This window comes from Tetrao urogallus (assembly GCF_951394365.1).
Source record: "Tetrao urogallus genome assembly, chromosome: 4".
In the NCBI taxonomy this organism is placed as follows: Eukaryota; Metazoa; Chordata; class Aves; order Galliformes; family Phasianidae; genus Tetrao; species Tetrao urogallus.
The window spans coordinates 9,625,329-9,643,610 of NC_136817.1; the positions used below are offsets into that span (position 1 = coordinate 9,625,329).

The 18,282-nt window shown below is 49.0% G+C and overlaps 2 protein-coding genes across 2 annotated transcripts in view; both read left to right on the forward strand.

Moving 5' to 3' along the window:
* The window catches only part of NAA15 (N-alpha-acetyltransferase 15, NatA auxiliary subunit), a gene marked incomplete at both ends in the record, with an annotated part of 33,754 nt that extends 31,682 nt beyond the window's left edge, over positions 1-2,072 (forward strand). Inside the window, 2 exons of the mRNA XM_079534854.1 lie at positions 446-543; positions 1,872-2,072. Of these exons, the coding sequence (XP_079390980.1) occupies positions 446-543; positions 1,872-2,072 (299 nt within the window). The remainder of the gene's footprint in view (positions 1-445; positions 544-1,871) is intronic.
* An 8,795-nt stretch (positions 2,073-10,867) lies between these two features.
* Positions 10,868-15,005, forward strand: RAB33B (RAB33B, member RAS oncogene family; the record flags this gene model as incomplete). Its single annotated transcript, XM_079534566.1, has 2 exons — positions 10,868-11,110; positions 14,562-15,005. The coding sequence occupies 2 exons, from the start codon at positions 10,868-10,870 to the stop codon at positions 15,003-15,005; spliced, it is 687 nt and encodes a 228-aa protein (XP_079390692.1).
* Between the last annotated feature and the right edge of the window lie 3,277 nt (positions 15,006-18,282).

Consider the following 18,282-nt stretch of genomic DNA (forward strand, 5'->3'; position numbering starts at 1 on the left):
TTCCAAGCAGCCCTCGTGTGGGACTCGGAGCTTCTGCTCGGTTGCGTCTCTATTCTGTGCTACGATCGTGTTGTAATGGGTTTCAGTGCACTGATGTCTTTTGCGCCCCAGAAATAGGAGCGCTGCTGCTAGAAGGAGCCGTGGTCTGTTGCAGCGGATCCGATGGGTTCTCTTTGTTGTCCGTACGGTTTGCTGCCAAACGCTCCTATCCTGCAGGATAGAAGCGACCTACTGGTTTCAGTGCTTTGTCTAGCGTTTAATAACAGCTGCCCTCCTAACTGCTCAGGTATCATCTGTAATGCTTCACATTGTGTTATTTTGAGCTGCTACTGCAGATCTACGGTAATACTGCCTATTAGTCACACTGTCTATCTCTACTTTATGTTTGCTTATAATAAATTTTTGGTTTTCCGTTGAATGTTGAAGCTCGTGTTTCTTCTTGTAGCTGCCAGAATGATGTACTATTTAGATCCTTCCAGTCAGAAAAGAGCGGTGGAGCTGGCGATGACCCTGGACGAATCCCTCATTAACAGAAATCTTCAGGTAACAGACATAAATTGTGAACTAGTACTGCTTCTCTGTCTACAAAAGCTTTGTGCACGCTACAGAGGTAAGAGGAAGGTGAAATGATTGCTGCGCTTGATGTTAGGGAGCGTGGGTTGTCACGTGAGAGAAAGGGCCGTCGGGGTCATCGGCACCGAAAATTTCTCCGTTTTGCACGCGTCGTGTAATAAATAGCTAGGCAGAAACCGTGTTATTTCTCCAGTGGAAGTGCCCTTTAAAATCAGGATCTGAAGGGGGGATAGACATACCTCGAAACGCGTTCTCATAAGCAAGGAAGTGACGTTTGATGTGCAGTAGGGATCACATGTCTCTGGGCACGTTGCAGATGTTAAATGAGATATACGTGACCTCCTGTATATTCTCGTGTGGCGCAGAGCTCACGCAGGGCAGTACAGGGCTTGTCGAAGAGAACTTCAGGCCGCCATAGCGAGGGGGACAAAGCAGTCACCCTCAACACAGAGCAACTAAAAGCTATAGTAAGTTCCTGAGGAGTGGGAAAAGAATAGCTGTGCGAGGTGGAAGGATGCCGAATGCTGACGAGCTCTCTGGAAGCTCAGCCTCTCACGTTTGCAAATGACATTGAAACAAAACCATAAAAGCAGGCAACCTCCTTTTCCTCTTCTAAATCGTTACGTGGATACAAAAGTGCAAATAAAGGTGCAGGACGTGAAAAACCCAGGTTGCGGTTCCGTTCAGTAGTTGCAGCCACGCACAGTAAGTCACGCACCCTCGAATGTGGGTAAAAAGGTTTGCACTGTCAGGAATGGGACCGCCTGGAGTTGGGTTTATTCACTTAGCGCGTTTTTTACGTTTTAACTGCATTCCACGGTTCTTCCGATTGCTGTATGAAGGTACATTCACCAAAGTACATTTTAGGAAAACGTGGTGTATTTTAACAAACGAAAAATGGGTTCTAGAATATAGAAATGTGCATTTATGTCACGTATTGCTGAAACGCTTAGTGCGTCCAAAAAAAGTCTTGGGGGGGACCTCAGTCGAGGCGCCTTTGCTTGCCGATAAGCCCGCTTGCCGAGCAGTGAGAAAGAGTAGTTTCAGGAAAATGAGTTATAGGTGACGAATGAGAATATTTGCCTTCAGCTGAGCTTCCCAGCTGCTGCTTAAATCCCTTGAAAGCGCATCATTTCAGAGGAAGCTACGCCGCTACATCGTGCTGCCGCTAGCTAGAAAAAAGTCCCTCGGTGGTGGCGGACACCTGAAAACAGCTCTCGGGATTCGCGGTTTGTTTGTGAGTGCTCGGGTGAACGTTGAAGAGTCGGTAACGTTTCTCTATTTTTCTCTTTAATTAGACTTGTATGGAGGTATTAGAAGCTTTATGTGACGGTAGCCTTGGAGACTGTAAAGAAGCATCTGAAACTTACAGAGCAAATTGTCATAAGCTTTTCCCTTACGCTTTGGCTTTCATGCCCCCTGGTTATGAAGAGGATATGAAGATCACAGTTAACGGAGATAGTTCTGCAGAACCTGAAGAACTGGCCAATGAAATATGAACAACTGTATTGGAAAAAAATGACATTGGACCATATCTGGCGTATAATATTTTTGTCACGCACCTGCTGAATTGTTCTAACTTACACGGAGAACGGAAGGGAAAAAAACTGTTGCCTTCAAATAGTTTTACGTTTTTTTTTTTATCCTGCTGACAAAGTATATATATAAAATATCTAACGTATTACTGGATATAGGTTGTTTGGTTTCTTAAAAATTAAAAGCTGCTAAAATTGAAGAGAAAAAAAAACAAAAAACAACAACCCTCGTCCTTACCTACCTACCCATGTTTTTAAACTAATTTATATGAAATCTGGAGGCGCGGAGCCTTCGGAGCAGGTGTGTGGCAGAAATATTACTTTAAATTTGTCTTGTGAGATTACTGTTATCTCAGACAGCGAAAATGCTGTTTTAGCACTGGATTCTTTCACTGAGCACAAAGAGTTGTTGGGGCTTTAGCATCTGACTGATTTTGATGCGGGGATGATTCAGTCCATAGGAAGTATGCAATGTGAAATCAGAATAAACAGAGAGAAACCCGCAACATCCGCGGTACGTTGCGGATGCTGGGACGTACGGATACCAAGCCGAATTAAGAAACGTAGTGTGTTCCATAAGCTCGTTGCGTCTCTGAAATTCACTGTACACGATCAGTTTGGTGTTCTTGCACCACAGTTTTTAACCGAGGGAACCCAGGGAACCCGTTGAAACGATTTCTCTGAATGAAAGAGGGGAGGCGGGGCGGGGAGAAGAAATCACGTCGCTGGTTAGGAGATGCGCCTGTCCGAATAGGTTGGCCGAGCTTGTTAAAACTGTAATGCAAGAACCAAATAAAATTACGCACTGTGATGTGGCACCAACTAATTAGGAAAGATAGCACGCGTTTTTCACGTAGAGCGAAAGCAAAATGAGAACATACTATGGCTTGACGTTGCCAAGAGGAGAACTCCCGACTACCGTTTTGAGCGATCAAGAGACTAATAGTTTAAAACCTCAGCAGGCCTTGTTCACGTTATGCAGAAAAAAAAAAAAGTGCTGCAGTTTAGATACCTCTGGAACTTTTCCACAGTGTCACAGGTTTGTAATACTTGAAGCCCTACATTTCTAAGAATATATTTCTTGCTCAGTTGTTTCAGGCAAGCCCGAGACTTTGTAACTTTTAAGGGGCCCAAGATTTTTTTTCAATAACAGACCAGCTTCTTATTCCTGCAGTTACAGATGTAATTTCCTTTGTCAAACATAAGGTACCAAATACGATGCAATAAAACGTTTTGAAAAACACTCGTGTGAATATTTAAACCAATCTCTGTTGTACTTTGAAAACGAACGGGTTCCCAGGAGCGCAGCTCAGGGTCGGCTTACTACGCTGTCGGGTTACGCTGATCGCGTCACTGCCGATGGGCGGATGTCGAGTATAAGGCGCAAACGAATTACGTCAATACTGAATGTCTGGCTAGTCCTATAACTCAGAATGCTTTTCCGCTTGGCTTTTTCGTTCCACCGGTTTTCCGTGGAAGATTATTTTCCGAGTCGAGCTACGTTCCGCGAGTCTACTGTGTTAATAATATAGATACGTCCCCGAATGTTGTTTTTTTAATAGGTTTATCCTAAAGCAGAGCAGAAAATAAACTACAGCTTACAAAGCGAGTGCCTTCTTTGCTGCAGGAGTTCGGTCAGAGAGTATCCGTCGTGTGGATACGCAGCCTTCCTCTACCACGTAACAGATGTCAGTGATCGATGGTACAGGTCGCAAATCTGGGAAGGTCGCAAATCCTGAGGTTTGTAGTTGCGTCAGTTTTTGCTTGCGCGTTCGGCAACCCTTTCTTTTCTCGGTCAGATGATCCTCTCGTATGTTTGTGGCGTAGTTCACGTGGGAAATATATGTTGTATCGCTGTATTTGTCTATTTAATCCGCCGGGCTTCAGAGGTCTAGAATGCCTGTAGAGCCTCCAATTGCTCTTTAACGTCTAGATCTCGGTCTTTTCTGTGGCCTGAGATACTCGGACTGCATGCCTTCTGCAACCACCGAAGATGGTTCAGTCTTGCCTACGCGAGCTGCGAGCTCTTGGCCTCGCCTCTTTGAGTATGGCTGCCGTTCCCTTGGCTTCTGACGCTTAGCTGGAGGCAGATAAATGCTCACTTTCTTAAACGGTCCGTGACTAGCGTCGAGCGATTTTGTTTTTTCCAGATGCGGTTTGGATGCCGCCTGTAAACGGGATCGTGCGCTTTACTTGTTCCCCGCCTGTTTTTGCATCGAAATAGATGAACTCAAAGCGGGATCGTCATCCTTCACGATGCAAGCGGGAAAGGATATTTGTACGGGCCTTCCAGAATCCTCATCTACATATCCATTCCGATTCCCCCCGAGACTTGCAAAGGCGTCTGTTGCGCCTCAGAAGGGATGCTTTCGGATCAGTTCCTCGTTCCTTTCGGGAAGAGCGGAGATTCGGGCGAGGAAGTAGAGAGTTTCCCTGACCTAGAAGGTTATTTTAATTGGCGTAGGAATTTTTATCACTTCATCTCCGCACTTCTCAGGTGTGCGGTTGACGGCCGAGGAGGTGCTTGTAAGAGTTGGAGACGCAGTTATAACCCGCCTGAGCGCGTCTTTTGTGAAGTAGCAGCGCAGCGTCGTGCTGCAGTGAAAACTTCCCTTTCCGTACGGAGATAAATGGCAGATGCCGGCGTTCAGCTGCCAAGGCGAATGAGCAGCAGCTGCAGTTGCAGTCAGAGCCATCTAGAACAGCTTATTAGCGGCAGATTCTGGTTTAGTATTTCACAGCTTCCCCTGAAGCAACATCCTTTTGCCGTTAGTGGAGCCACGGCTGACGTCGCATGACGTGGATATCGGTTTTTGGTCCTTGTTGTTGGGGTTGTTTTTCTTCGGGGGGCGGACGGGAGGGGTAGGAGGGCTGGGACTCGAACCATACATTTTCCTTAGCCAAAACTGCAGCTTGGGTTCACGCATGTTGCATAAATCAATGGGAAATGGACTCAGAATGTACGTAAGTAATAGATGCGCTGAGATAGTAGGGAGAGCAGAGCGTTCGGGCACATCGGGACGGTAGGCGTGTACGAACAGATGAAACGTTCTTGGAAGGAGCTACTCCGTAACAAATCTCACGCCTTTGCGTTTACAATGCCTTAAAAGCCTCCGCGTCTCCTACGGTTACACTTTTTGGACGAGGTCTTAATGGTAGCGTGACTGCAGGGAGAGGACGTTCCCGGTGTCGGTACAGAATGAAGTCTCACTCGGTTGTTTCGCTAGCGTAAGGAGAAGGTTCTGAGGTTCTCAGGAAGATCGGCAGGGCTAGATGAGGGAGACAGTGTTAGCCTAGTCGATCTTTCTGGAGCGTTTGACGAGGCGCGTGTTGTTAGCCTAACAGATCTTCCTTTAGCGTTCGGTTTGTTTTTACAGGTTTGGAGGTGCTCAGCTGTACAGCAGCCCCTGAAAGTTGGCGTAACACCTCATTGTAGTTGTTTTTATATACAGAAGGGAAACACCAGCGAGAGTAGGGTGAGATCGGGCGCGGGAAACTCGCGGCGCAGGCGCAATCTCGTCACCACGTGAGAAAGTTCCTACGTACCAAATGGAAGGACTCGGTCTTGGGTTACGCCTTTGAGGGCTTGAGCAGCGGTGCCATCGTTCGCGTCGCGCTAGCACCCCACGTGCCACAGCTGCACTTCAGACATTCGTCACTCGTGCTACAGCATCTGATAGGGTAATGCAGCTCAGTAGACCTGAGTCAAAATTATCTGTTCCCCTTTTTGCGATCGCTTCAAATGTTTTGTAAGCGTTTTGTGCTAGCAGCTAGCTAGCTTCGAAATCGTTTCCCCGTCTTCCCCCTCTCGGAAATTTGCTCTCAAAATGGGGCGCGTACCTGATGGATAACATACGATAGCTCCTATCGTATGGAAGTGAAAGTTGGGCTCGTCCGGTAACGGAGTACAGCCTGACCCGCTGCTCTGGGATGCTGCGGAGGAACGTGATGCAGATGTAGTCTAATTAGATGGCAGTGTCGGGGAGGAACGGAACGGCCCGTGAGCGTGCTAGCAGCGGGCGCTGTTCCAGGTGGAAGAAGACAGTTGCTGAGGCTGGGAAAGACCGTTGTTTCCAGGACCGTTCTGGTTAGGAACCGCTCTGGCGGTGGAAGGAGATACTTCCTGGAAACGTAAGTTGCACGTGCCAGTTTCAAAGCCTGTTTCGGGGCAGACACTTTGTCGGAGCACACAGCCAGCGATGAGAACGGCCAGGAGTAGCTGATACGGCATGTTGGCAAAAGGAGACTGAAGGGAGTTACGAGGAGGCAGCGTAATAGAAATTCTGTTTTAGATTAAGCATCGAAGTCGGGTTTGGTTTGTTTTCTTTTTTTGTTGCTAGAACGATTACTGAAACTGTAAATAATATAAACGCGGTCTCCTGTGTCCTGGAAGCTGTACGTGTGTATTCCTTCTAGAGCGGTTCAAGCGAAGAGTAGCACGTTCACAAAGATTCCAGCTTTGCGCGTCGGTCTCCAGGTAAATCGCGGCAGAAAACCCAGAGCTTGAAGGTTGTCCAATTTACAAGGGACCGTAACAACAAGGGACTGTAATACGACCGAAGTATGTCGAGGTAAACATCACTAGCGAATTCAAAGCATCTTAGAGTAGCTTCCCTAAGATGTTTGTTGTTTTAATTGAAAATGTTGCATCTGCTAGTTGTTCATAACAAAAGGTAAAAAGTACTGGGACAAAATATTTCTGCCTGGCACTGCCCATTCAGTATCTACCTCTACTAGTTCTAGCCCGGTTCAGCTACTGCATAACTTTAGCCATTTAGCACATAACGTATGAAAAAGTGTCATTTGCCTTGTGGGTGATCAAATGTATGATGATGGATACGTTCAGTTATAAAATGTAATGCAATAAATCACAAATTTAGCAAAAGTCCTCTTGTTGGTTCAGTGTGGCAGCATATTTATTGCTTCATTGCTGATCCATTCAAACATCTTAAGTTATCAACTCTGCCGAGTTTCTCGCAAACGTACCGGGATCTGCTTTCCCTTCCAGCCTTCCTAACCGGTCGATAATGTTGTACTGTGTTTTTATGCTTTTCTCTGGTGATAGCAGATATTAAAGAACAAAAAACAAAAACTGGCAGGAAGTCAATCAACGAATAAAAATGCTGAGTTCCGTTTGTAAACGAGTGCCAGCGTTTCCTTCTAGGGTTCAGCGTCCCGCTCCGATATCCAGCGGCCTTGCTGGAAACGATCCCTGGGAGGACAGCAGTCCTTCGGAGTTCTCTTCACTGTCAGCTGGCTGTGATGCAAGTAGCCCCATCGCGCCGATGGGTTGCAAGCTTGGGGGTGTCTCCTAAAATGGAGGAAGGCCAGTAGGGGAAAAGATGTGACTACCTCAGGAGTAAGAACGGAAAAGGACAGCATCGGCGGAGACAAGTCACGAAGTCTTTCCCTAAAAGCTGCATCTATATGCATATGGAAAAAGGCCCTCAGTCACTCTTCTAGGCTACAAAAGACCCCAGGTGGTGATTTGAGCAATGCTTTTATTGTAGGTTTAAAAAAAAAAAAAAAAACAAAAAAAAAACAAAAAAAACAGTTTGAGAGGGAAACACTTGCTGTTTTTCTCAGGTCCAGAATGAAGGGAGGGTGGAAAAGTTCAGCAGCCTTCTCTTCCCCATCCAAAAGTCCACAACGCTTTATTCACCCAGGGCATTTCAAACTCTTGCAGACTCAGTCAGCGGACTAAATACTGTGGCAGTGATGAGTAGAAGTTACAGCTTTTTTCTTTTTTTTTTTTTAGATACGTAAATATTGAAGTAATCACAGAAATAACTTTTTATTGATACCTTTGAGTCTGAAACAGGAGTTCGTTGCAGCGAAAGTGGTTTTTAGTGGATAACGCCCTAGTATAAAACAGCATCCTTTCTTTATTCATGTCCTCAGTAATTTATTTTCTCTTTTAGAGGTGGAGGGGGGCATTTGCTCCAGGTCGCCGCCTTCCTTGAACTTAAAGCTTTCAAAGGTCTATCGATGGAACGGCACCTCGCGACTGGTCTGCCACAGACCAAAAGCGCAGCAGATACGAGGAGCCGAACTAGCGTGGCCGTTCACACAAGTACACTTAAATACAAGTGTAAGTATATATTTAACAGGTCTGACTCTTCATCGGTACCTTTCTATTCCATCAAGTACAAAGGACCTTTCTCCTACTTAGCTGTAACGCTTGTGGAACCTTGCGCGGGTCACGGGCAGCAGCAGATGACAAAACCCCTCTGCTGTCACTCCCCCTGAAAACACTGAAGAGACTAAGCACAAAGAAAAAAAGCAGACAGATAACACCCTGGAGGAGACGCATGACTTCTGCAATTGCTGTACCGTCGTGAACGAAGGGAAGGAGAGGCGCTTCGCTGGTTTGCAGACCAAGCAGTGAGCCGTACCGCTCTGAATTCTGAGTACTGCTGTCTGCTTCTGAACTGGAGGCAGCTGCTGTGTTGTTCTGCCCTGCAGGTTATGCAAGGGTTACGTAAACGCCTTTTATTTGGGAGAGAGCAAGAGGAGTTGCTGATTAATTTGTAAGCGAAGACTGGCACTGCTGCGGTGCGTTGAGCTCTGGTGCTTCACGTCATGCTTTTCAAGCCTTTTTTTTCCTTAGAGGAATCAAATAACGTTTATCATTCTGCATCTTGCTTCACTTGTGATATCTGTATGAAGTAGGACTGGAAAATTGTTACGCCGTAGAGCTTAGAAAGCAGTCTTAGCTTTGTTGCAGAGTAGCCTCGTTTGCACTTCTAATTTCCACTTTTGCACCCCGATGACCACAAATCCTTCCGTTCAGTCTTTCAGGACTGTCTTTCTATCATAGCAGAGGGTGGTTACTGCCTTCACTTCCAGTTTTTTTTGCCATAACTGCTCTCCATAGTAGAGTAGCAGCATAGGCCGTCCCGCGAGCCCCCTCCCACGTCTGCCATCTAATTCTTGCAACAGTTCTAACACGAAGGGCCCGGTCCCTGCCCTTTCATCACTTCTCAGTTCTGCAAAACTCTGAACTGAAATACAGAAGGCAAGTCGGGATAGAGAGAACACAATTTTTAGCTCCTGCCACGTTCTGCCTTCAATAAATTATAGGCAGGTACAAAATGCACGCATACCGTGTGAATAGCGTGAGCTAACCTAAATTCACCTTTCCTCAAACCCTGAAAGAGAAGGGAAGGGGACGGTGGAGAAGAACCCTCGCGCTTCAGATCTGTTAAAAGCGAGGAAGCACAGCACTCCGCACGTGGCGCTGAATCGTTCATCTCAAGACGCAGGCCGCTGCTGAATTTTGCGGAACGGGAAAAGACAGACCGAGCCTGCCGGAATAAATGCGTATGGGAAGATGGGAACCGCGTACCCAGCGAGAAGCCTGAAAATTTGGTAGCGCAAGGAGCGACTTAATAAACCGGTGGGAAAATAGAACTTCAGTCTCTTTACTATTAACCGCATCATCAGCTGCATGGCCTCCATTTGTTTTTAATGTCTGCTTTTTTCCATATTGCGTTATCAGTGAATATACAGATGTTATAATTATGAAATATACAAGAGAGTTTGGCTCAGCAGGTTACTATAGCAAAAGAGAACAGATCGAGTGCTTACCCACGTCCCGGGCTCATCGTAAAACTGCAAAGGAGGGACCTCCAGAAAGAAAACCTTCCCTACCCGTAGCCAGCTCTTAAATGGGCCTGGGAGAGGTGCAGCCAGGCTCCACCCCTTCCAGCAGCAGAGGTGAATTGCCTTCACCTGTGCTCCCGCGGCTGATTCTGTGCTCCCTTCAAGTGATCAGTGAGAGGTTCAGGCCCTGACGCAGTCGTTCCCATACGCGTCTACATTACTATTATTTGTTTTCGTAGTTATTTCTGTCGGTGTATCAAAGTGTTTTCGAGTGCAAGTGTAGTGTAGTTTTTGCTTTCTGATAACCTTTCATCGGTAGCCTTGCAATGCTGAGCGGTATGGCTGGCACCTTGAAGAGATCTTTTACCTGTTGGCATCAATAGACTTTTTCCAAGAAAAAAAGCTTTGCTCACCGGGGGGACTTTTTATTCAAGGGATTAATTTAAAGGGGAGCAGGACTTCGTCCTTGATAACAGTAAAGATGAAAAACTTTTTCCCGCAGAAATAAGTAACAGCATCACCCTCTGAGCCGTTACTGTCAAAGCAAAACTTGCTGAAAATAAAGTGCTCAACGTGTTCTCGCATCAAACAAAGCGGTGTGGGGATCGAGGTCTCCCATTTCGATCTCACGCGCGCAGCCGCGGTCGGCAGAGCACAGTGCAGGTGGGATTACTTGCTGCCCGGGACTGATTGATTGGAGGCCAGAGTCAACACCGGTAAATATAGAAACTTTGTGGCATTTAGAGGCAAGCGGTACGGCAGATCCGCAGAAATGTTTATGCGCGTATATATTTATAGGGATGTTTGAAACGACAGTCATTCGGAGGGTCAGCGGCACCGAACTACAGAACGGATTGGCTCGGAACGGCCCGTTCCCTTCCACCCCACGTGCCGTAGGCAGGGACGGCTCCCTTCCGAGCGCGCCGCTCGCAGCCGCACCCCGCCCGGCCCGAGCGCCTGCGGGCCCGGGCCGCCACACCCCCGCGGGGCACCCCGCCGCAGGGCCGGGCGGCGACCCCGCTCCGCGCAGCTCTCGCGAGACGCGCCCGGGCGGGCGGAGCGCGGCGCCGTGACGCGGCGCGAGGGGAGGGCCGGGCGCTCCGTTCCCCGAGGCGGTCCGCACGGGCCCGCGGGGCGGGCGCGAGGCGGCGGCGATGGCGGCCGAGCTGGAGTCTTCCCTGGAGCTGAGCTTCACGGGCAGCGGCACGGTGCCGGGCGGCGGGCTGCCCCCCGCGCGCTCCCGCATCTTCAAGATCATCGTCATCGGCGACTCCAACGTGGGCAAGACGTGCCTCACCTACCGCTTCTGCGCCGGCCGTTTCCCGCAGCGCACCGAGGCCACCATCGGCGTGGACTTCCGCGAGCGCGCCGTCACCATCGACGGGGAGCGCATCAAGGTAGCGGGCAGCGCGCGGCGCCGTGCCGCGGCGGGGCGGGCCGCCGCCGGAACAAGCCAAGCGCGTCCGTCGGGGAGCGGAGCGCTGCGCTGCGCTGCGCTGCGCGCGGTCACCGGCCGGGCGGCTCCGAGGGACGTGGGCCGGCGGGCTGCGGCGGCGGTCGGCGGGCGGGCGGGCGGGCGGGCGGGGTGAGCGTCGCGGTCTCTCCCGCCCGTAACGACTCTGCGATTCTGCGCTCCGCTCGCGGGGTCGCGCTGACGGAGCGTTACAAAAACAGCCGGCTGTGCCGTTTGCGGTTCGAACCGCTGGTCGCTTCCGAACGCAGAGCGCTTGGCTGCTGCCAGGCACGTCGTTCCGAGCCGAGCTCCCTCCTACTTCTGCTTGACGGTTTGTTTCCACGAGCAGATGCTCGTGGCTGTGTGGTAAGAGGGACCGGCAGCAGTCACGGGGCTGTACCGTCAGCGGGTAATTACAGCTGACGGTCGGCTGAAAGCCAGCGTCTTTCTTCCTGGTTGAAGACGCTGTGGGAGGCCCGTCGCACCCCTGGACCTCTTCTCTTGTGCTTTTGTCACCCCACGGCCTTGGTAACTGAAAAGGAAATGTCTACGAGAGCCTTTATTCCTCCTTTCCTTTGTGAAACGATTGAATAGCGCTTCTTCAGCTCCCAGCTGACATTCTGCACCCTGGTCCGTTACTGTCCGTAACAAGAGGAGAACCTGTGGAGAGAGATCTTCCCGTCGGTGAGGTCTTGCTGCCTGGCGTCGTCAGCGGCTCTGGCTGACGCAGAGCAGTGACCGAGAAGAAGCGCGATCCGCAGCGCCGAGGTGCTTCGCTCGGGATATCGTGCCCTGTCGTGATGGAAGCTGCCGTGGCTGGCGCTGCTGCCTTTGAAACGCTGCCCGTGGAATACGTCTGGGTTCTGGGTGAGGGATGTGGCGAACAGGAGAAGACGCTTTTCCCATGCCCGGCTTCCCAGGAGATTCTGTTTCAGCTGGAAAAGGAATAACCGTCATCTTTCTTGCCGGAACCGAAGCTGTTAGGAGGATGCTGCATGTCATAGAGTCCCCCTTTTTGTTGTTTGCCTCCTCCCTTCTTCCCATCCCCACCTTTCTTGCTCCCGGCATCTCTGCGGCCGTGCCTGTCGAACCAGGAAAGAGAGAAGCTGAGAGGAATCCCATCGCTGCCGTTCTCATCGTGCCCCGAAGGGCCTGCTGAGGAGAGGGATTTGTCCTCTTGCTTCGAAGGAGAGCGTAAGTCGGTGTCTTCCCATTCCTTCTCCTCCCTTCCCCCAGCCAGCTGAACGGTCGCTTCCGTGCTGCTACGGAACAGCGATCACTTCCCTTGCAGCTGGAAAACCGCTGCGTCACTGGCAGTATTGCAAGCACAGTGCATCTCGCCGAGGGTCTCCCACGCGTTTTCTTCCAGTTCCACGAGACGGGTGTATTCGTCCGTAGCCGACGCAGCAGGCTGACGGCTGCATATGAAACACTAATGCCCACATGTGAGGAATAGATTAAATTGTTCTACAAATGTTGTGTGCTACATTCTCCTCTCCTGAGGTTGACCTTAGCGCTGAACATCGATGGCAGCGGTGACATCACTCTTTAGTGAGCTACGTAAGAAGAGCGAAGGATGCAAAGTAAATGCCGAGATGAGAGTCCCCAAATCGGGTTCTGCGCCTCTGAGCCGTCCACAGGCAGTTGCGTTTGGGTTTTTTTCTTTTTTTTTTTTCCCCAGCTTGTGCCAGACAACGTACTTTCTAGCATTCTGTTTCTCTTGAGAGAGAGTGACATTTGGAGGGAGTCCTTGCTCACGAAGCGGCTCTTCTTGGCTGCAGAAAGAGGAGTCAGAAGGCAGGAGGCGGTAGCTGCTTTGACGTATTGAAGCGGCGCTCGTGTTTCCGAGGGAACAGGACAGATATTTAAGTGCCGCGTCTTAAAGGGCTCCTATGAAACGCGTATTTTCTTCCTCGATGATGGATGATATTGAAATACTAATGAGACAAGAAACGTAACGTGAATTCATCAGGGTGCATCTCTGAAAAAGATCGTTCTCCTTTGCAGTCGAGCAGATCATTTGACCAGGGGGTCCGAAATGAAATAGTCCCTTCAAGTTCTTCTGGTGAGGCGAAAGAGGAAAGTTCTGAAGTGTAAAACTGTCACAGGTGGGAAAACCAATTTGAGAGGGCACGTTTGGGGTCGGATAGCTGCATGCAGATAAAACGTAGGAGAAACGATGGGTGCAGTTGAACTGCAAAGATTCATAAAGCTTTAATTGAGTTTCCTCTTTTGTCCCCAAGGCAGGCAATAAACTTGCGGGCGGATCTGCGCTTCCCTGAAGCCTGACTGAGTTCTGCTTCTGGGCGAGGCGGAGAGAGAACAGTGCCCTCAGCTTCCGCAGCCGCCTGTGGAAACCAGCCGCCTGTCTGTGTTAGCTTTGGTCCATCCGTTGGGAAGACTAGATGCAGCGATCCCCGAGCATCATGTCCTCTGACGATAAGCCGGGGTCTCCCAGCCGTACGCTGGGTTCTTTTTTTTTTCTCTCAAATTTGTTATATTTCACTTTAAAGTTGCAGTTGTTTTTTTTTTCCACGAGTCTCCCGCCTATGCAGCGTTCCGTACGGGCATCGAACCAGAATTCTCTCTCGGCTCGGTCGGTGAGGGCCTCTTCTTTTAAGCGAAGTGACTGTATGGAATCTAGCGGTTCGGGCTGTCTCGGCAGGCGACGGAGATGAAGAAATTGGGCTATAAACAGAGCACAGCAAAAAGCAGTATTTGCTCTGCAGAGAGATGAATTGCAGCTGCCGTTTGCCTTTGGTCAGAGGCTAGGATGCCTCACTTTGGTTTTCTTCGTGATCTCGCTGACTCCTTTAGAAGCACTGCGTGCATCTTTCTCAGCCCTGTGGATCAGAAGCTGTAAATAACTGGACCAGAGTACAGAGGCTGAGCTGTTGCTTCGTGCAGTTTATTTTGCTGTAGCTGTTTTTGCAGGGTTGCTGGTGTTCCTTTTAGGGACTCTGCCCCTGTAGGCCGTTACCTTAATGCTGAGAGCAGCGCTTCGGGGAAGACGCCGTCGTATTTGGCAGGAAAAAATCCTGTCGGCTGAGATTTGTTTTTTGCTAGAAAAGCTTCAGTGGCAGGATTTTCGTATTGCTTTGTGTAAAGATCTTGCAACGCGCCGCTTTCAGTAAACCGTCCGAAATGCGTCTTAGTTATGAAGTCGCCTCGCGATTTCTTCGTAGCTTCAATTGTGAGCAGACCGTTGTGGAAGCAACCATTTCTGAAAACTCTGTAAAAGCAGTCGTTTTGTTTGGTACAAACTGTGCGGCGTCATCGGTTCCAAAGAGCGATTTGCTGCGATCGCCCGACTTTCTTAGCCGTAGGTAACGCGTGTTATTTTCCGAATGCGAGCCGTAAAACATTTTCCTCTCTGTTTACCTTTGTGTTTTCAGATCCAGCTATGGGATACGGCGGGCCAGGAGCGCTTCAGGAAGAGTATGGTGCAGCACTATTACAGGAACGTCCACGCGGTCGTGTTTGTGTACGATATGACCAACATCGCCAGCTTTCACAGTCTGCCCTCGTGGATAGAGGAATGCAAACAACACCTCCTTGCCAGCGATATACCACGGATTCTTGTTGGCAATAAATGTGACCTGCGAAATGCTATTCAGGTACCCACGGACTTGGCCCAGAAGTTTGCCGATACGCACAGCATGCCGTTATTCGAAACCTCTGCCAAAAACCCCAATGACAATGACCACGTGGAGGCCATATTTATGACGCTGGCTCACAAGCTTAAAAGTCACAAGCCATTAATGCTAAGTCAACCCCCAGATCGCGATCAAATACACATAAAGCCCGAACCGAAACCCGCCGTGACCTGCTGGTGTTAAGTGTCACTATTTGTTGCTGCCACCTCGTGCCCTGTGCGAACGCTCCCAGGTTACGATCTCGACGTAGATCAAGGGTTTGGTAGCAATTATAGCAAATCCCTTTGGCACTTTACTGTGTCGTTTGTTTTTTTTTCTGGTGTAGATGTGCCCCTCTCGTTTTCTTGCGCTTCCTTATTCCACTTTCTGAATTACTGAAGTTCCACTATAGAAATGCAGGAAAGTAACCTTTCGGAGGAAGTGTTAACAAAGCAAGTCTTGTCAAGCTCTGGCTCTCCGAGATCGTTTTTGTCACTCGTGGCAGAGTAAAAGTAGTAAAACAGAGGAAAAGAAAGTGGTAAGAGGGTTTACTGATGTGTTCGGTTGCTGCCTGCGTTGGGATAACGTAGGAGGAAAAGCGTTTCGGGACAGCCGGGCAGCTCGACGAGCACATCAGCGGGTGGCGAGGTTTGTGACGCGCAAAGGAGTATCGGATGCCTGCTAGCAAACTGAGAAGCGAGGGCCTGTTCTTCCTCTTTAAGTAAACATTTTGAAAGCAGACTGGACCATCGGACTAAGGTAGAGCCGTCGGCGCAAGTGCAAACCGTGGGCTTCGGTGCCCTGTCGTCGTACGGTAAACCGCTTCTCCGTGGCAGCGGTGGGAGAGTCGAGCGAGTCGTCCCTGCCTCTAGGCGATTATTTGGTACGTAGCACTTCATCAGTTCGTCATCCTTAATTGCGAGACTAATCTGTCCTTAAGGAAAGTCCCGTAGCACGGGACGTGGGGGAAGAACCGGGACTAGAACTATCTTCAGCCTCTCTGACCTGACTAAGATTTAAATCTTTAACGACGACTGGCTTGTTAGCGTGCAGTATTTGAGTCGAGCGAGCCGGGGTAAGTGTAAGCACTTGCAATTGAAATAAAAATAGGTGTGCATTTATCCGAGGCGTACTGGGGTTTTCCAAGACGCAGCTTTTAGAGGATGCTCCTGCTGATAAATGCTTTTAAAATATTTTGGAAAAGACAGCTTTTTGCAAGGCAACGCGGTCACTTGCTTTAGGGACGAGGACGCCTAGGACAGGCCCTTCCTTCGGGTGCCACTTTCGATGCTCAAAGTCGTGCCTTATGTATTGGAAACTTCGAGGCCGCCGTACTGCGAGGAGCCGTGCTGTTCTGCGCTAGCGCGCACGAAGGCTGCTGCGGGTCGGTTTGCCTCCTGATGAAAACACCGTCAGCCATTCACAGCGTAGGGAATATCGGATTTTCTTTAAATCGTTTTAAAGGCAAAAATTAGCTCTGGACTTACAGAGAAAAAAGTGCCACGTAGATCACGTGTTACAAATGTTGGTTACAGTACGCCTGTGTCCCGGCTGTAAGCCGTGCCTGCCTGGCATTGCGAGTCAGTAATTCCTCTTCTAGAACCGTCTTCTTCCACGTTCCCCTCGTTGCCACCATTTGCTCTGTTCTTTGAAGGTCACAGTTCATGACAAAGGTGATGCTGTGGTGCTTACGGTTACATCAAGGGAAATGTAATCCTTAGATTTCAGTGTACGACTCCGTATGCCACGGTCAGACAATGTTTTCCCACTTGTTTTTTTTTAAAGCAGTGTAATGACAAATGAAGGGGTTTGATTTGCAGTGTGAAACGTGTCGTGTGGGCTGGAAATAGGAAGGCCAGGTCAGAAGCTGCCAGCCCAGTGCCGGCTAGAAACAAAGTACTGAAACAAAGTAGCTCGTATGTTGTGAGCTATGGAAATTGTGTCACTGAAGTGCAAGTTACACCCATACAAGCGAAAATGTGTCCACTCTTTTCTAGATTTAGAAAAGCATTGCATTTGGCTGGTTTGGTATAGGGTATTTTAAAAGAGTCTACGCAGATAATATTATTCCTGTCCACATGAAGCTGCTACGGTTCTGACTGCAATGTTGTTAATGCAGCGTGTGTTCAAGGGAACTTCAGTGTTTGCTCTGATCCTTAGGTGACCGGGCTTACGGTGCTCTTTCAGCAGCGATCAGCTTGTTGAAAGTAGCGTCCTTAATGGTTTGGTTTTTGGTTTTTTGTTTTTTGTTTTTTTTTTAACAAGGAGCAACCTGATATTTATACGTGTAGCATTATAAATGAACCATTTATTTTTCACTCACGTCCTGAATGCTTTTTCTCCAAAGGATCCATCTTAACTGGAATGTTAGTATCTGAACTCGTGTGTTAGTAAGCGCGTCAGCAAACGCTCTTTTGTTGTCGTTGTCTTTTGTGTTTGAATTGATGTGAGCGAAGCGGATCGCACAGAATGAAGCGCTCCGAAGTCAGGCTGGGGTCTGAGGTAAGGCAGCCGTGTAGATACAGCGCCGATGTGAAAGGGGACGTCGGACATCTGCAGATCTGTTGCGCTCTGAGGCGTTCGCAACCTGTACATAAGGGTTCTCGCGCCGTTCAGAAGGCGTGGAAACAAACGATGCTTTCCGTATGTAATCTTGTCTTGAGCACACAGCATGTTTTAATGGTTCTGCCTTGAAGATAATGTGAGCATTCGGGCTTCGGTGCGCTTCCTGGCTGTCAGTCGTAGCGTTCTACCCGCAGAATTGATGTGAAAAGCACCGAACGCTTTGTATGCGTATTTTCACCTTACCCGACTGTAACGTTGCATTATTTTGTATGTGTTGGGGAAGGGTAAGACACAGTGCCAGAAACTTAACAACTGGCTTTGCCGCAGGCTATTTCCACTTGTTTTCAGTAAAACGGTGATACCATTTCTCTTATTAAAATCCATAATAAACTGTGATAAAGGGAGGAAAATGAGTCTGTGTTTTTTTCTGACAACACGTCCCGGTATTTGCCTTGCCGTCAGCGCTGTGCAATTTCTGCAAGCACCTAAAGAAGCCCCCTGACCTTTTGTAGCACGTTCAGGTCATGCCGGAGGTTTCCGGGACAATGGCAGGCAATGAACATTTCAAGCTGGCAGTTACAAGGCCTTCAACGTATGTCCGTGTCCTCGGGGCGTCTTTGTCGCACTCGCAGTCCTACCTCACGTGCAGAAAGGAAAGCCCTTACCCTGCCACACGGCTGGGGCTCAGCAGACAGTCTCGCTGGCTGTTTGAAAAAACAAGTCCCGGAGTCTCTTTTCTTCATAATGCTCTCACAAAAGGAACGCTGTTTGGAGCTTGAAGGGGGGATTCATAGAAAGGGTTGGTTTTTTGGGGTTTTTTTTTGTCGGTTTGCTCTGCAAGTGTAAATGAAAGCATTCATACAGCTGAACAGAGTCATCGGCGAGGCCTATAAAGCCACATTGATAGGGAAAGAAT